Here is a 14,352-nt window from a genome sequence, read left to right as displayed (position 1 = left end):
CACTGACCAGCCAGCCCACCCACCCCTTTTATCCCAGTTATCTTCATTAGCCACAGCTGCCACCCAATTAAGGACATCACAGCTGTAGCCCATCTAGAACAACTAGGATGGGGCAAGGCCACTTATACAATACATAGATTTTACTATGGCTCAAAGGCCACCTCTACTAGAGACAAGTATGTCACAGTTAGAAGCAGAGTGAACCTGAGAAACAAGTTAGTAACAGCAACAAGTGGGGCTAAAGCGTGGCTGTGTCTGCTTGCTGTGACCCATCTGGGCTCTTGTCAGGAACAGTCCGTGATCACACGGGCCATATGTGCAGCAGCATCTCAGCTCTGCGAGCTGCTGCTTTGAGCTACTCATTTCCTTACAGTCACTGGGGTTAGTTGGAGCCAAAGTGATATTAATTTTAATTAGGGTGAATGAAGAAAAAAATATTTCCATTTGTTCCGCTAAATCCCCCAAATTTCCCTTTTAGCTCCATATGGGAAACCGTACATTAATTTGCTGGTGAATTTCTGTTTGTAGAAAGAGAAAGCAGTGGAAGTGGCCCATGTGTTCTGGCAGAAGTGTCCACACCTCAAAGGTAGATGTGATTATTCAGAAAGCAGCTTGTAGATGTGGTGTCTTGTAAACTGGAGAAGAAAATCAGCAACAAAAAAACACAAGCCCAAGGGAGCACTTCCACAATGCAAATTCAGAAAATCAAACCTTTAAAGTGATGTTAGGAATTCGTGAGCTATTCATCATCTGAAGTATTTTTATTGAAACCTGGTGAGTAATCCATAATAATAATAACAATAATAAAACACCACTAAATCCAGGTGTCTTCAGATCATTACAAACAGATAACAGGGTTGAATTCCAGCAGTGCCTTCCAGGTTCTGAAGTATCCATGAAGAAGTGACCTTTTTGAATTAAATCCTTTTCTGGATCAAAATGCAATAGTGGGGCCAGAGCACATCCTGGGCTATGCAGGTCTGTGCTGCAATGTAGTCAGCAGTTCTTAAGCCTCACTAGGATGTGGCAGGAATGTTTCCTGGCCTTTTCCTGCCCTGCACATCCACTTTTTCCACATAGAAATGAGGGTACAAAGGGAAGGAGAGGGGAGTGCCAGGGCTTGCCCTGCCAGGAGCTGGAAACAGCTGTGGTAAATTCCTGGAGCTGAGCTCCAGCTCCAGCCTTGGAATGGGCACCTCTTCCTGCCCACGTTTCTCCTGACAGCAGAAGCAGAATCACATTGCAGCAGTGCATTTGGTCAATCCATTACCCTGCACCTTGTTATCTCTACCCTGAATCCTGCAGATAACGTGTTTTCATTCAAGCTTATCTCCCAGAAAGGGAGCCAGTCTGGAGCTGAAGAGAATGAGAGATGCAGAAGCCATCGTTTCCCATTTCTTCACAATAAAGTGTTTCTGAGTACAGATTTCAAGACTGGGGAATGTAGTGAGTTTGAAGGTATTCATTTCCATCTCCTGTCTAAAAGGCTGTGAGGAATGATTTTTCTTTGACAGGGAGATACTGAAACCTGAGTTAAAGCAATTAAATTAGGCTCTATGAAAATACCCAAAGCCTTTCTACATTGGCTATATGGGGAATTTAGGAAGACTGTGAAAACACCTGAAATAAAAGCACCAGGGTATACACAAAGTAGGTCAGGTTCTTCCCTCTGCTGCAGATTTAAGAGCCTTCTCTTCTTTGATAAAACCTACCTGCCTAATTAGCTCTGCCTCGTCACATAGCACCAACTCTTACATAAAAGGCAGTGCCTTGACAAAATTGGTTTAAAGAAAAAAAAGAGCATGTGTTTTTCAGCATTTTTCAGCTACAACTTCAGTGTGTCAGGTGCCAAGGTGGGAGATGCTGTTTTGAGAATTAACATTTGTAGGGGGATAGAATATAAGAAAAATTAGGATAGTGCAGAAAGTAATCTTACCCCTAAGGAGTTGCAGCTGGGCCAATTATCAAAGACAGGCCTGACTTTAACAGGCCACAGCTGTAAGCAATGAGAAGAAGAGTGCTGTAAAAGAGTGGGGTGGCTGGGTGAGAAGGGAACTAACTGGGGTTGGGTGGTTGCTGTGTGAAGAAGAGAGAGTAAGTGCTGTGAGGGGCTGCCTACCAGGAACACCAAGAGGGTCTGGAACTTTTGTGATAAGGAGGCAACAATATAGAACCCCTGCAATAAGATGACAACTAACATTTTGACAACTACTTGGTAATTTTGATAATTAACATTTGTTTGAAGCATACCTGCACCTGGGTGTTTTCTTTCACTATTGGGTTTGTGTACTCACAGGAAGAAGCTTTTCTTACTATTAAAATTAGGAAAAAAGGATGATCAATCTTTAACTTTATCTATACAATGTACAAAAAAAATCACAATATAGTTAATATGTGGATATAAAATTGTAACTAGCAAGACAGGATTGTTATCCTGCTGACTGGTTTAGAAACAGGATGTGTTGTTTCTTCAGGAGCTCTTCCTAAGTTACTTGGGTCAGAAACTCTCTCAGATGTGAGAATGCAGCATCTGATACAGAAAGGCCTTGATCCCCCCAGGGGTTATAGAAAACTCTTGGGGAGGAATCAAGTCTTGCTGAGCACAGCCCAGAGGAGCAGCACTGTTGCTTTGGATTTCTGTGGTTTATTGTTGAGGTGTCCCCCCCCCATCTCATACCCCTTTTTTCCAGGTGATGGAGTGCCCCTGCAGCCTCAGTCTGCCAGCTGATGGATCACTGTTGCAGCTGGACAGTGCTGCTCCAGGGTGCTGGAACCAAGCAGCTGGGCTTTGCTTGCTGCAGCTGCTCCCCACAGCTGTGGTCTGGGCAGTGCAGCCCAGAGCTACACAGATACTGATTCCCTTCTCACTTATTCCACCTCTCCTCAGGTTTTTGGCAGATCTGCCTCATTCTTCTAGCTTTTAGACAGTGCTGATAACAGATCACTGCAGGAACAGGATTCATTTATGCAGAGCTCTTCAAAGACTGGAAAGGCTGGACTTCAAAGGCAGGAAAATGGGACACAGTGCAGCTGAACAGGGGAGAAGGGAGGGCATTCGGATTAAATGAGCCCTTCTGTAGGCAGGCAAAGAAACTGATTTCTGTCTGCCTTTCCTACTGTTGGGCTAGAATAGCAAGGACAAATATAAACTGGGATAGATTTCAGTTGAATGGAAAGTTTAGTGCTGAGCTAGCAGAAAGGCCAGATCCACTGGGGAAGGGGCAGGTGGGTGGGAATGCATGGCTGGAATATGTAACTCCTGCTGTGGCTAAGAGGTCTGGCTCTTCAATACAAGTTCAGGTGCTGAAAATACCAAAATATTAGCTGTGAACCTGCCTCCTGCTACCTTCATCTGAGTTCTCTTCTTGTGCTGAAAGAAAGAGGGAGCAATTATCCCAGCATGTATCCTTTTACTGACTATTTTATCTTCCCTCAGGCACCTTTCTCCAGCTGGCAGGTCCAGTTTATGGTAACTGCTCCACAGATGGAGACTATTCCCTGTTTGATCTTCTTTCTTTGAATCTTTTCCAGGTCTGTCCTGGGGGAAGGTGGCTGGAGGTATGGGATGGACAGATGGAAGAAAGATGACTGACCAAAGCTGAAGCATCCAAAATGTGGGTGGGTATGAGAAGCTATGCTGTGGAATCAGTTTCTGCTTTGTTCTTTACACCTTCTCCAATAATTTTCAATTACTGTTCTGTTGTCCTAAGCATTAAGATGGTATTTTTACCTATCTCTAATAATTCCAAAATCCTACTCCCAAGCTTATTACTTCACTTTGAGCCCACAATTTAATAGAAAAATTTGTGAAACATTGCTGCACTTTAATTTACTGATTTTTATTTGCTGTCTCACTGCCTTAGCACTCAGCCTTGTAACATCTGCTGTGCCATGAGGAGAATCCTGCAAGTTCCTCCTCCCTTCCTTTGTTTCTGCTGTGGTACAAAGCAGAAACACAGCCCCCTTCTTGGGTTAGAGCTACAGGTGACCACTGACATCCCTCCTTCTCCATCTCTCTGGTACTACCTGGCCAAATACTGACACTCTTTGGCGTTATCTTGACTGGGGAGTTGTCACTAATAATTGCAGGCAAAATCAAATATTCCAATCAGAACTTTCCCTAATAAAGTAAGAGGGGAAAAAAGTGAGAGGACCTTTATAGCCCTATTGCACTGTCAGCACTCAGGGCCACACCTTCCTTCAGGGCACAGCCTTGCTGCAAACCAGTGAAACCACTTTGCTGTGATTTCATATGAATTACTGCAGGTCACTTCTCACTTGTGATGTTTTAATCCTTTTCTGATTTCTGTTTCTGTTGTTTCCCTCATCTCCAAGACTGAACTTGCAAAGGGATATTATGTAGCAGTGTCAGTAACTGGGGCCATAAAATAAAAATAATCAAATGCTTTAGTTTTTTTTTAAAAAAAGAATAAAAGTTATCATCCGCCAGCCACCACCATTGTATCAGAATCACTGAGGGTTAGGACAGACAACATTATCTGTCCATAGAAAGCATCTCCTATTGAGTTGTCTACACTGACAGGATAAACCCCCTCATTAGGTGATTCCCTTCTATCTCTTTTTATGGCTTCCCAGTCTGTAGTATCTTTATGAATACTTTATGCTGTGGTGTACTTATTAATATGCTTCCACAACCTAAATGGCATAATTATCTCAGAAGTTCAATTAAAAAGTAATCTAGTAGGAGGTAGGATTCCCAATTACTGAGTGTGGGAGAGACTCCTATTCTGTTCTCACTGTCTTTCATCTCAGACATAATTGATTTGGTCTTTCTCCCAAATAAAATGCAGCTTTTCATCCCTGTGGAAGAAGGAGAGAGGTCATGGAGACCTGTGGAGCCCACATATAATGATGTCTATTTTTACCTCCACTTTTCTTTAAAGATACAATTAAATTTGTTGTACACTCAAATTGCAGCCACTATGTGCACTCTCTTATAGACAACACAGAAAAATAATTTATTTCCATTGCTGTTTATTGTAATTGAAAAACAGTTTTTCTATTTCAGGTTCATTAGCCAGGCCTTTACAAGTGCATTAGAAGTAAAAGAAAATCAATTTACATTTTAATTCTTACAAATGTTTCACTTTGGAAACTTGTAAATAGGTACTGCCACTCTTTTAGACTATGTCAGAACATTCTGACAGATATAAATTACAGATATTTTGTAATTTAATATTTGTAACTTCAAACTCCAGATCTAATTTCCAGAGACAATAATTGTGGATAGTGCCAGGGCTTTATTAGTAGCCTGCCTTTCTTCCAAGGACTTATTTACAATAGTTATTATAAAATCGTGCTTTTGAAACTGGAATATTTTCCATTAATGCTGATAAATTAGTGGCACTAAAGAATGAATTGGTTTGCTCCACTTAATTTTTTTTTTTCTAGGGAGACACAAAGACAAGTTTTATGCTTTAAGCTTTTCAATTTGACATATTAGCTGCCACAAACTGAGGGTACACATCTATGTTAGTCTCATCCTTCATTATACCCACATTGCTCCTTTTGCAGTGAATTGGCAGGATTTCTGACAAAAATGCCTGTCTTAAGGAAGCTTATTTTGAAAATAATAAGCCCATGCTTCTATCCACAGTGATTTTCCAAAATGTTTTAATGAAATATTAGTCTATCTCCTTATGATTGTTATTTTCATGAAAGAAAGTCTTGGATCACCCAGGTTTTCTCTCTATTAATTATTGGTTTGAGTGTGTGTATGGAGTAGTTCCTGGGCATCTTTCAAAATTGTGTAAACTTTTTTCTTAAAAGGTCTGAAAATAGGCATTATTTGATATCACAAGGCACTTCCTTATCTAAATATTCCCAAGATTAGATTAGCAGTGAAATAAACAAAATATAATTTCTTTGGCTTTTTTTGTAAAGAATTTATTACAGACATCTCAGAGTGGGGCATAGTTCAATGATGAGAGTGATGGACTTAAAGTCCTTTTGCTGTTTTGAGACTGCACACAGCATCAATAAAGATTTTGTGGGGTTTGAAATAAATTTAATGGCATTTCATACCCATGGAATGAGAAAATAAGAAGTTTCATGGACCTCTGACATCCCACCTCATCTCCTGACTTGTCTTTTGGAATCGGAGCCCTAAAATTTTGTGTGCAGAAGCTCAGAGTGCTGAAGGCCAATGTACAACAGGTTGCTGTCTAGGAAAATGGGAACCCTTTTCTTGGGTATCCCTGCAAACAGGGGCATTTGAATATCCATGCATTAAAACTATATAACCACTGGTTGAAGTTTAGCAGTTCAGCCTCAGAATGCTGTTGTGCTGGTAGATATTTCATAGCAACAGCGTTTCAAATGTTTACTGATTTATTGTTTCCTGGCCATTAATGATGGAATACCCGAGAGCCTGTCTGCATTTCCCTCCTGTCAAACAAAGCACGTTCATCACTACATTTAAATGTTCATCTGTCAATTTAAATCCCTGGTAACTCACAACTTGCTCTGTTGTGAGTTACTAGGGATTGCAGCTCTTTTTATAAGGTGAAATTTGTGTACTTATGGGGAAAATCTCAGATTATCTGTTTGATGAGCTTGTTTAACTCTCGTGTCCAAAAAATGGATACGAGAGCAGGGTTTGCTCACAGACGGCTTGGTCTTCCTGGCATTTGGGATCGAGTTCCTAAATACAGATTTTGATGTTTTAGGTGTCAAAACAGAAGTGGCTGATCTGGAGTGTTGTAAAGGTTTGCAGCACCGCCGAGGTGAGCAGCGGAACCCCGGCACCACCGAACCTCCCGGCAGGGCTGGAGCTCCCCGCCGGTGAGAGGACACCGCGGTCAGTGGAAATGAGAATTATTTTAGAGCGTAAAAGTCACACATCGCTCCTCCATCCCGCACCAGGAGCACAGCCCCAGCACCACCGGCTGAGCGTGAGGCTCTGGCACCCCCTGCGGGTGATGCGGCTGTCACACCGCGTGTTCCCGCGGCCGCTCCTGTCCCGGGCTCGCCGCCTGTGGATGCCCCTGGGCGAGTGCAGGGCCGGCCAGCAGCGAGTCCCGTCCCGTCCCGTCCTGTCCCGGCGCTTCCCGGCGCTCCGCCATCCCCGCGCGGGCCAGCGGCGCCTGAGGGAGAGCGGCCATGGCCCCGCCCCGGCCGCGCGCATGCGCATAGCTGACCCGGCAAAATGGCGGAGCTGGAGGAGTAAGTGCGGCATAGAGGGAAAAATGGAGGGCGTGCGGGATCCGCCGTCATCCGCGGCCTGGGGGTGGTCACGGGGGCTGCCCGAGAGGGGTCGGGATGCGGGATGCGATCGGGATGTAACCGGGTTGTCCCGCCCGCAGGCCGAGGCGGCGGATCCCGCTGGTGCCGGAGAACTTGCTGAAGAAGAGGAAGGCGTACCTGGCCATCAAGGCCACCCAGGCCAAGCAGGCGCTGCTCAACAAACGCAAGGTACGGAGGGTCCCGGCAGACCCTGGGCCTGCAGCCCCAGTTCGTCCTCCTCCGCAGGGAGTCACAGTTCCGTCCGAGTGGTCGGGCCCCTCAGAGAGGGGGTGTCCGAGCACCGCGGGTGGGCAAGGATCGTCTTCGGGGTTCCGAGGGGGGCTTGAGTTCCTCAACCTCTTCTCCGTGAGTCTCTGAGCCTTGTAAAGAGGACAGAATTGTACAGGTTATTACACCGAAACAAATCAGTGGAAGACTGCGAGTTGTTCCTGTTGGATCAGTGGTGCTCAGGTGTTGGCAGCCACATGTGGGAAACAGCAGCGCTACTGAGTTGTCTCTGCTGCCCTGGGATTTCGCTTAGTGAAACCACCTTAGTGTTGAAACCCTGCATGGAAGCCGTGCTTTTCTGAGGGTGCCTTTAGAGTTATTTCTCTGTTAGAGCAGCATAGGTCATGGTGAAGCCTTTTCTGCCTGAGGGGTCGCACATGTCCTAGTGCAGACACATCCTGTGCACATTGTGCCATTTCCAGACTGGCAGAGCACAGCAGACCTTTCTAATTCCCAATCTCAGGCCTGTTCTGATGTACCCCAGCTAATACAGTAGGTGTCTGTCTTAAAGCTTTCCCAGTGAATCTTGTGGGATTGTGTGCAAAACTCCTGCCATTTTTGTTTGATACCATGTTTACGTTTTTAAGAGCATCAGTAACTTGCTGTATTTCCAAGGTGGGAGCATAAGCAATAATATTAAATAGCCACTCCTTAAGATTGTCATTGCAAAAAGAATCTTAGTGATGAGACTTTTATTAGGTCTGCCTGTTTTGAAAATTCAAATGAATTTCATGGGTGATGTGTGAGGTGAAATAGAACAGAAGACACACAACATTAAATTCTTTAATTTAAAGTGGCCTGCTTGTTTAACCAATACAGTATCCTAAATATAACTGTGTAATGCTGTGCATTTTGAAGTCCTATTCATATGAGAAAACACTATAAGTGTTGGTGGAGGTACTCATTCCTAAGCTAAAGGGAGACATTTAAACATCTGTTTAATTCTAAAAAGGAGCTTTCCATTTCCTAGTAACAATGAAAAGACTTTTTATCAGATGAGCCAGATGTTCTGTTTAAATCAGCAATATTTAATAGTTACTTGAATGTTTGAAGTTTTTCTTGCATGTGTGTCAGTATAGGAACTGACTTTAAATGCAGCTACTTTCTCTTGGAGGGTAATTTTGAGTCACACTGGGGTATTGCTGTAGCATCTGTTTCTGGCTTTTCCAGTCATTGCTGAGCTGTGTGTGTAGCTATGCCTAGAAGTCTTCCCTGGTCTTTTCCCTAATTTATATTTTTCCTGGGGAAAAACTCTTTGTTCACTGTTCATAAATAACAGTTGTGTGTAAATTCATGCGTTGTCCCTCAGTTCTGCCTCCCTTGGGCTTAGATAATCAGATTTATTTTCTTATTGCTTCCAAAGCTGTAAGGACATTGTTCACTACTTCTGCATTTCGTTTGGCCTTTGAGATGTAAACCTCACTTTGTTTTCCTTTTGTCTGCAGCAGCAGAAGGGGAAGCAGATCCAGTTCAGGCGCCTGGAGACGTTTGTTCGGGATTCATGGCGCAAACGCCGGGATGACACCCGCCTGAGGCGCATGGAGCAGAGGCCTGGGCCGGCAGCGGCGCCTCAGGAGAGCAAGCTGGCCTTCGTCGTGAGGATTGTGGAGTGAGAGCCTTCCCTTATTGCTGCCCTTTGTTTTGTCATTTCCACACCAAGGCAGTGGGATCAGCCCAGACATCACCTTGCAGGTGATGTGAGGCCTTTAGAGAAAGCGGTTACTCATAAGTTGTGTTTTGCTCAGCATTAAGGGGGTGACCAAGAGGGTGAGAAGAGTGATTGAGCTGATGCGGCTGAAGAAGAATTACACCGGCGTGTTTGTGAAGCTGAGCCCGCTGTCGCTGAAGATGCTGCGGATCGTGGAGCCTTACGTGGCGTGGGGGTACGTGCCCCTCCCCTGACCTGGGGGTCATTGGCTTCTCCAGTTGCTATCACAGATTCTTTACTTCTCCAGGAATGGTCACAACTTAATCAGCTTTATGTCTAAAACTTGTTATTGTCTCTGTTCTCATTGTTCTTGACATGACTTTGTTACTTTACCACCTCTGCACAAAGAAGTGGGGTGGCTTCCCTCTGTATCCTGTGTGTCTGTTACAGAATCTGATTTTTGTTCCTGTACAGACAGCCTAACCTGAAATCTGTACGAGAGCTCATCCTGAAACGAGGCCAAGCCAAGATCAAGAAAAAGAGGGTACCTCTGACAGACAACATGCTGATAGAGGAACATTTAGGTGAGGAAGAGGGTGAGAAAACTGAGGAGAAAAGAGTTAGCTGTTGAGAGTTTACAGTCTGACCTGAAAGGGTGAGACAAAATCTTGCCAAACTGGAGGTCTGGCAATTCTGGAGTTAGTGTGGGGAAAGATGATACAGCTGGACATCTCTTTTTTTTTTTTTTCTCATGCAGGGGGCTGTGGTATCATTTGCCTGGAAGACCTTATTCATGAAATCTACTCCACTGGGAAGTATTTCAGGAGAGTGACCAGCTTTCTGTGGCCGTTCCATCTGTCGGTGGCTCGGCACGCGTCGCGGAACAGAGTGGGTTTCCTCAAGGAGATGGGCAAGCCTGGCTTCAGAGGGGATGCCATCAACCAGCTCATCCGTCAGCTCAACTAGTCAGGTGAGCAGTGCCTGCTGGGCTGCTTCTGAGGCTCACCCTGCATTCCCTGTCCTAAGGACAACCAGCTGCCTTTGAAGATCAAGGGGGTGCTCCCTTGCTTCTGATGGTCACTCTGCAAAAGTGACCTCAGAGTAGGGGCAACTAGTCAAGAGTGTGGGTCCCATTAGGAATCAGCACATGCTGGTGGACACCTCCATGAAGGCTTGGTTCCTGGGAGATAATATTACTTTCTTATTTATTTTCTTCCCTGTTCCGCAGGGTTTTTGTGAAAACTTCAGGATCTATGACCTGTTCCTTTTCACATGATCCTTTCATGGACATTATCTACGTGGACTGATCTGTATGCAACTTCTCTTGACTGGTGCCTCTATAAAAGAAGAAACACAGAGATGATGATGATGGGGATGGGCTTTGGGCTGGCCCCTCTTAAAGAAGATAAATTCTGTTTGGTGCAAGAATGAGCTTCTTGGAGCAATTTCACTTTTGCATCTCTGTAAAATAAGTGGTTTTATGCTCACTACTGCAGACTTCACTCTTTGATGTGCACCTGCTTCTGGGGGTGAAGGGGTAGTGGAGTCACAATTGTGCTGACAGGTAAAAGAAAACACCAAGGTATTCTTCTGTTACTGCAGCACACGCCCTAGCAGTGAATAATGTCACTTTTTAAGTACCTAGATTGTATTTATTTTTAAAAAATTAAGGGGTTTGTGTTCCTGATTTTAAGAGCCCTTGTTTGGGCAAGACTTTTTTTATTTTTTTTCTCTATTAAACATCTGCTGGATTGGGACTGTTGGGGGGAATTATTTCCTGGAAATAGGAAAGCCTGTAAAGGTTGTAATACAGTCATGGGGTGAGGTATATGTAATTGATGTTTTTAAAATAAACTTCTGAAATTATAATAATATAACAGAAGGTCCTACATCACTGTAAAAGAGTGGAAAAACCAGTCAAACACTCTGGCTGGAATGAATTTAGTGAAGCAAGTGAAGAAAACCATGGAAGAGTCTGAAAGTTCCAGATATTTAAATCCCTAATTTCTTCCACTACAGAAATGGGTAAGAACACATGAAGAGTCCAGTGATGTTCAACAAATACAGAAGGCACTGTCATGATTCACTGTGACTGTTTAAACTGTTATTTGAAGACTTAGGTGGGGGCAAACTGTTAATCCATGAATGGATTTCCTGTGGACTCCACACCACTTGGAGACTCAGGAAGGAAACAGTTAAGTAACAAGAAGGATGCCTTTTGGATGTTACTTGGGTGGCAGTTATAAACTGTTCCATGATGTAGCATTCATAAAACCATCTGAAATACAAAGGACTGCAGATTCTGAATTAGAGAACACTATAAAACTAGAAGCTTTATTCTGTAAAACAAGAATAGAAACATAGAAAATGCTGGACAGACACTACAGACGTACACAGAACAACTTTGTCCCCAGAACTAGAGCCCAGTGGTCATTAAGATACAAGGTTTCATGTCTTGAAAGCTTTCCTGATAAACAGCTGCTTCCATTGTAGAGCAGTACAAGAATTGTTTGGATGATTCATTTTTGGGTTATTTCTGGTAATAAAACAGCCCAGGCTTCTAACATGAAAACTGGCATACTAGGAGTGAGATTATTTTAGTTGCTGCAGAGAATTTAAGACTGCTAACAGAGTGTAGTTTAAAAACAATTTTAAAATACAAAGTTACAGGATCTGAACACAATTCTAGCAGCTAATCCCAGATTTAGGCAGTTTTTCTAGCAGAGGCAGTGGTTTTAACACACCATTGGATTATCTCATACAGTAAAGTACGAATTGACTATGACCTTCTTAAAATTTCTTTAGAAATGATGCCAGCTTAGTCTAGTGTCACATTTTCACAGACAGGCATGTTGTCTTTGTGTCGTGTTTTATCAGGAGGACAGCAATGATGTGCTCATAGCTTAGCTGCATGATGAACAGGAACTATACAAGGTGACAGGACAAAACTTGCCCCTGCATCTTAGGGAACAGAATCCTTCTTGTAAGCCACCGTGGTGTTGACTTTGTGGATTGTGGTGGTGAAGGAGCGCAGCCGAACCTCCTCTGAATTGGCTATGAACTGTGGGCCTGACTCTTCCCACTTGGCTGGCACTGCCAGATCTTTATCCGTGTAGATCAGCAAGTCAAAGGCACCTGGGGGCAAGGGAGAACAAATTCACCATAAGGAGATGGCAGGTTTGAAGTACATCTTCTAGAACTTGAGGCAAGGACCAAGCTTTTCAGAAGTTACACTGATACTAGTTATGTGAAAAAAAACAATCCTTAAAATAAGATATTCATATGATGAGACCATTATAGTTTTCTCAAAAACTAAATTGTGTTGTAAATTTTTTTAAAGTGTGTTAAAATGCTGTGGAAATGAGCTCTGTATAACACTTCATAGGAACAAATTATTCATGAAAACTTGTATTCCTCAGGGCGTACATATTTAATTTCCTCAAGTTCATTAAGCCACCCAGAGTTCTGTCCTGATCTCAGTCTAAAAACGTACTGTCTCACAAACCTGATGGTACACGATGTGTAATAGTCAAAGAGCCTCAGAAAACCAGAAAATATTTTCTAAAGTTGGAAAGTTACTGAGGTTTTTCAAAAGCATTTTATTTCTTTAGTGCAGTTTGGGATACTCACAGGCAGATTCCAAGAGTGGCAGGAAGGTTACTGTGGCAGTTATTTGTCTGATGACAGAGCGAATTTCATCCTGAATTGCCTTCTGAGATTTCTCCCGTGGTCCACTGGAAAAATAAGAAAACTCTGGTAAGAGAAGTTTGAAACTTCTACTGTGCAGACAGTTTCCTCTAAATGCAGTTCTCTTTGTTAAGCTCTGGTAGTTTGCTACAGTATTTTTAGAGTAGTAGTGACACTTTAGAAAAAGTTAAGTGATAGCTGCTTTGCCTTTATTGTTGTTTGTGTGTTCAGTTATATAATGACTGGTTTGCAGAGGGTAGAGCACTGAGAAAAGTTTGAAGGCACAAATCCATGGCATTGATCCTGTGCCTGCCCCGGTACTCACTTGTCGTCCTTTGCAGTTTTGTCACACTCGATGTCAAACTGCCACCGCTCCAGGACCTCGCTGCTGTCGATGCTGGAGATGACCACCACCAGGCGCTGCACGATGCACTTGTACAGCCACTCTGCAAGAAGCCAGGGCAGCGCTTAGGGGGCGAGAAGCGGCGGCGGGGACACCGCAGGGAGGGCCCGGCCGCCGGCCCGCACCTTTCATCTGCTCGGTCACGTTGTTGAGGTAGTTGGCCAGCTCGGGGTCCGTGGTGACCAGCAGGGTGAGCCCGTACTTCTGCACGCGGGTGAAGGTCTCGGGGGGGTAGATGCCCCGCTGGTACAGGATGCTGTTGATTCCATAGGCTGCACGATTTAGACGGAGAGGGAAAGGGATGTGTACCGCACCCACCCCAGGCCCCAGCCGGCGGCCATGTCGCTCCGCAAGACGCGGAGCCTCCCACCCCCTCACCTCCCCTCCCACCCTCCTTCTCTCCCTCCCTCTCTCGCAGCGCGGTCCCCGCGGCCCCCTCACAGAAGAACTCGGCGACGAGCTCGGCGCTGCCGCGCAGGGTGATGCCCTGGTGCTCCCGGCCGAGCTGCTGCTGCGCCGCCATGGCCGCCGCTTCCCCGCCGTCCGGTTCGAATCCGGCCCCGCCCCCGCCCGGCCCCGCCCCTTCCCGCGCGAGCAGCGCCGCTGAGGGGGGCGCGCGCCGCCTCAGGCGACACCAGCGGCTTTCCCTCCGGGAATCGCCGTTCCCTGGGCCCCTTGCCCGTGAAAAACGGGCGGCAGCCTGCGGGCTTCCGTGGCTGCCTGGCGGGAAAGAAGGGGTTTTTCCGCCATGTTAAACTGCCCGGCCGCTGCCGGTGCCGTTGCGTGTGTGGGCGGGGCCGAGGGGAGCGCGGAGCGGGGGCGGAGCGAGTGAGCTGCTCTGCCATGGGAATGCTTCGCGAAGCTGCGTTTCAGCGTTTCCAAGATTATTCGACTTTACGAGCCTAAAAATGGTACTTTCCAGTTATGAATTGAACAAATCCCTAATTTATTATTTATTGGTGGCTTTCATGGTGTAAGTCATGCAGTTGCTGTTTCAAATAAAAAATACTTTTCTGCAAGCACTCTGAAGAAGCAGGTGGGGTGAACGTGGGAAAGTAGGATAAACAATTTTTCTTTCAAT

General features: G+C 45.0%; 2 protein-coding genes across 2 annotated transcripts; one reads left to right on the top strand and one right to left on the bottom strand.

Moving 5' to 3' along the window:
• The first annotated feature begins 7,043 nt into the window (after positions 1 to 7,043).
• Positions 7,044 to 11,063, top strand: RPL7L1 (ribosomal protein L7 like 1). The gene is made up of 7 exons (XM_005495288.4): positions 7,044 to 7,185; positions 7,326 to 7,434; positions 8,979 to 9,142; positions 9,279 to 9,416; positions 9,656 to 9,765; positions 9,939 to 10,151; positions 10,410 to 11,063. Exons 1-6 carry the CDS (start codon positions 7,169 to 7,171, stop codon positions 10,145 to 10,147), a joined length of 747 nt encoding a protein of 248 aa, XP_005495345.2. The 5' UTR covers positions 7,044 to 7,168; the 3' UTR covers positions 10,148 to 10,151; positions 10,410 to 11,063.
• MAD2L1 (mitotic arrest deficient 2 like 1) lies at positions 10,425 to 14,074 on the bottom strand. The gene is made up of 5 exons (XM_005495289.4): positions 13,713 to 14,074; positions 13,397 to 13,543; positions 13,194 to 13,314; positions 12,812 to 12,915; positions 10,425 to 12,316 (listed from the first exon to the last, which is right to left on the bottom strand). The coding sequence occupies exons 1-5, from the start codon at positions 13,792 to 13,794 to the stop codon at positions 12,144 to 12,146; spliced, it is 627 nt and encodes a 208-aa protein (XP_005495346.1). The 5' UTR covers positions 13,795 to 14,074; the 3' UTR covers positions 10,425 to 12,143.
• Positions 14,075 to 14,352: the final 278 nt, after the last annotated feature.

This window comes from Zonotrichia albicollis, chromosome 5 (assembly GCF_047830755.1).
Source record: "Zonotrichia albicollis isolate bZonAlb1 chromosome 5, bZonAlb1.hap1, whole genome shotgun sequence".
NCBI lineage: Eukaryota > Metazoa > Chordata > Aves > Passeriformes > Passerellidae > Zonotrichia > Zonotrichia albicollis.
Note: the sequence above shows the minus strand (reverse complement) of the source record. Positions and strands in the feature narration are given on the sequence as shown.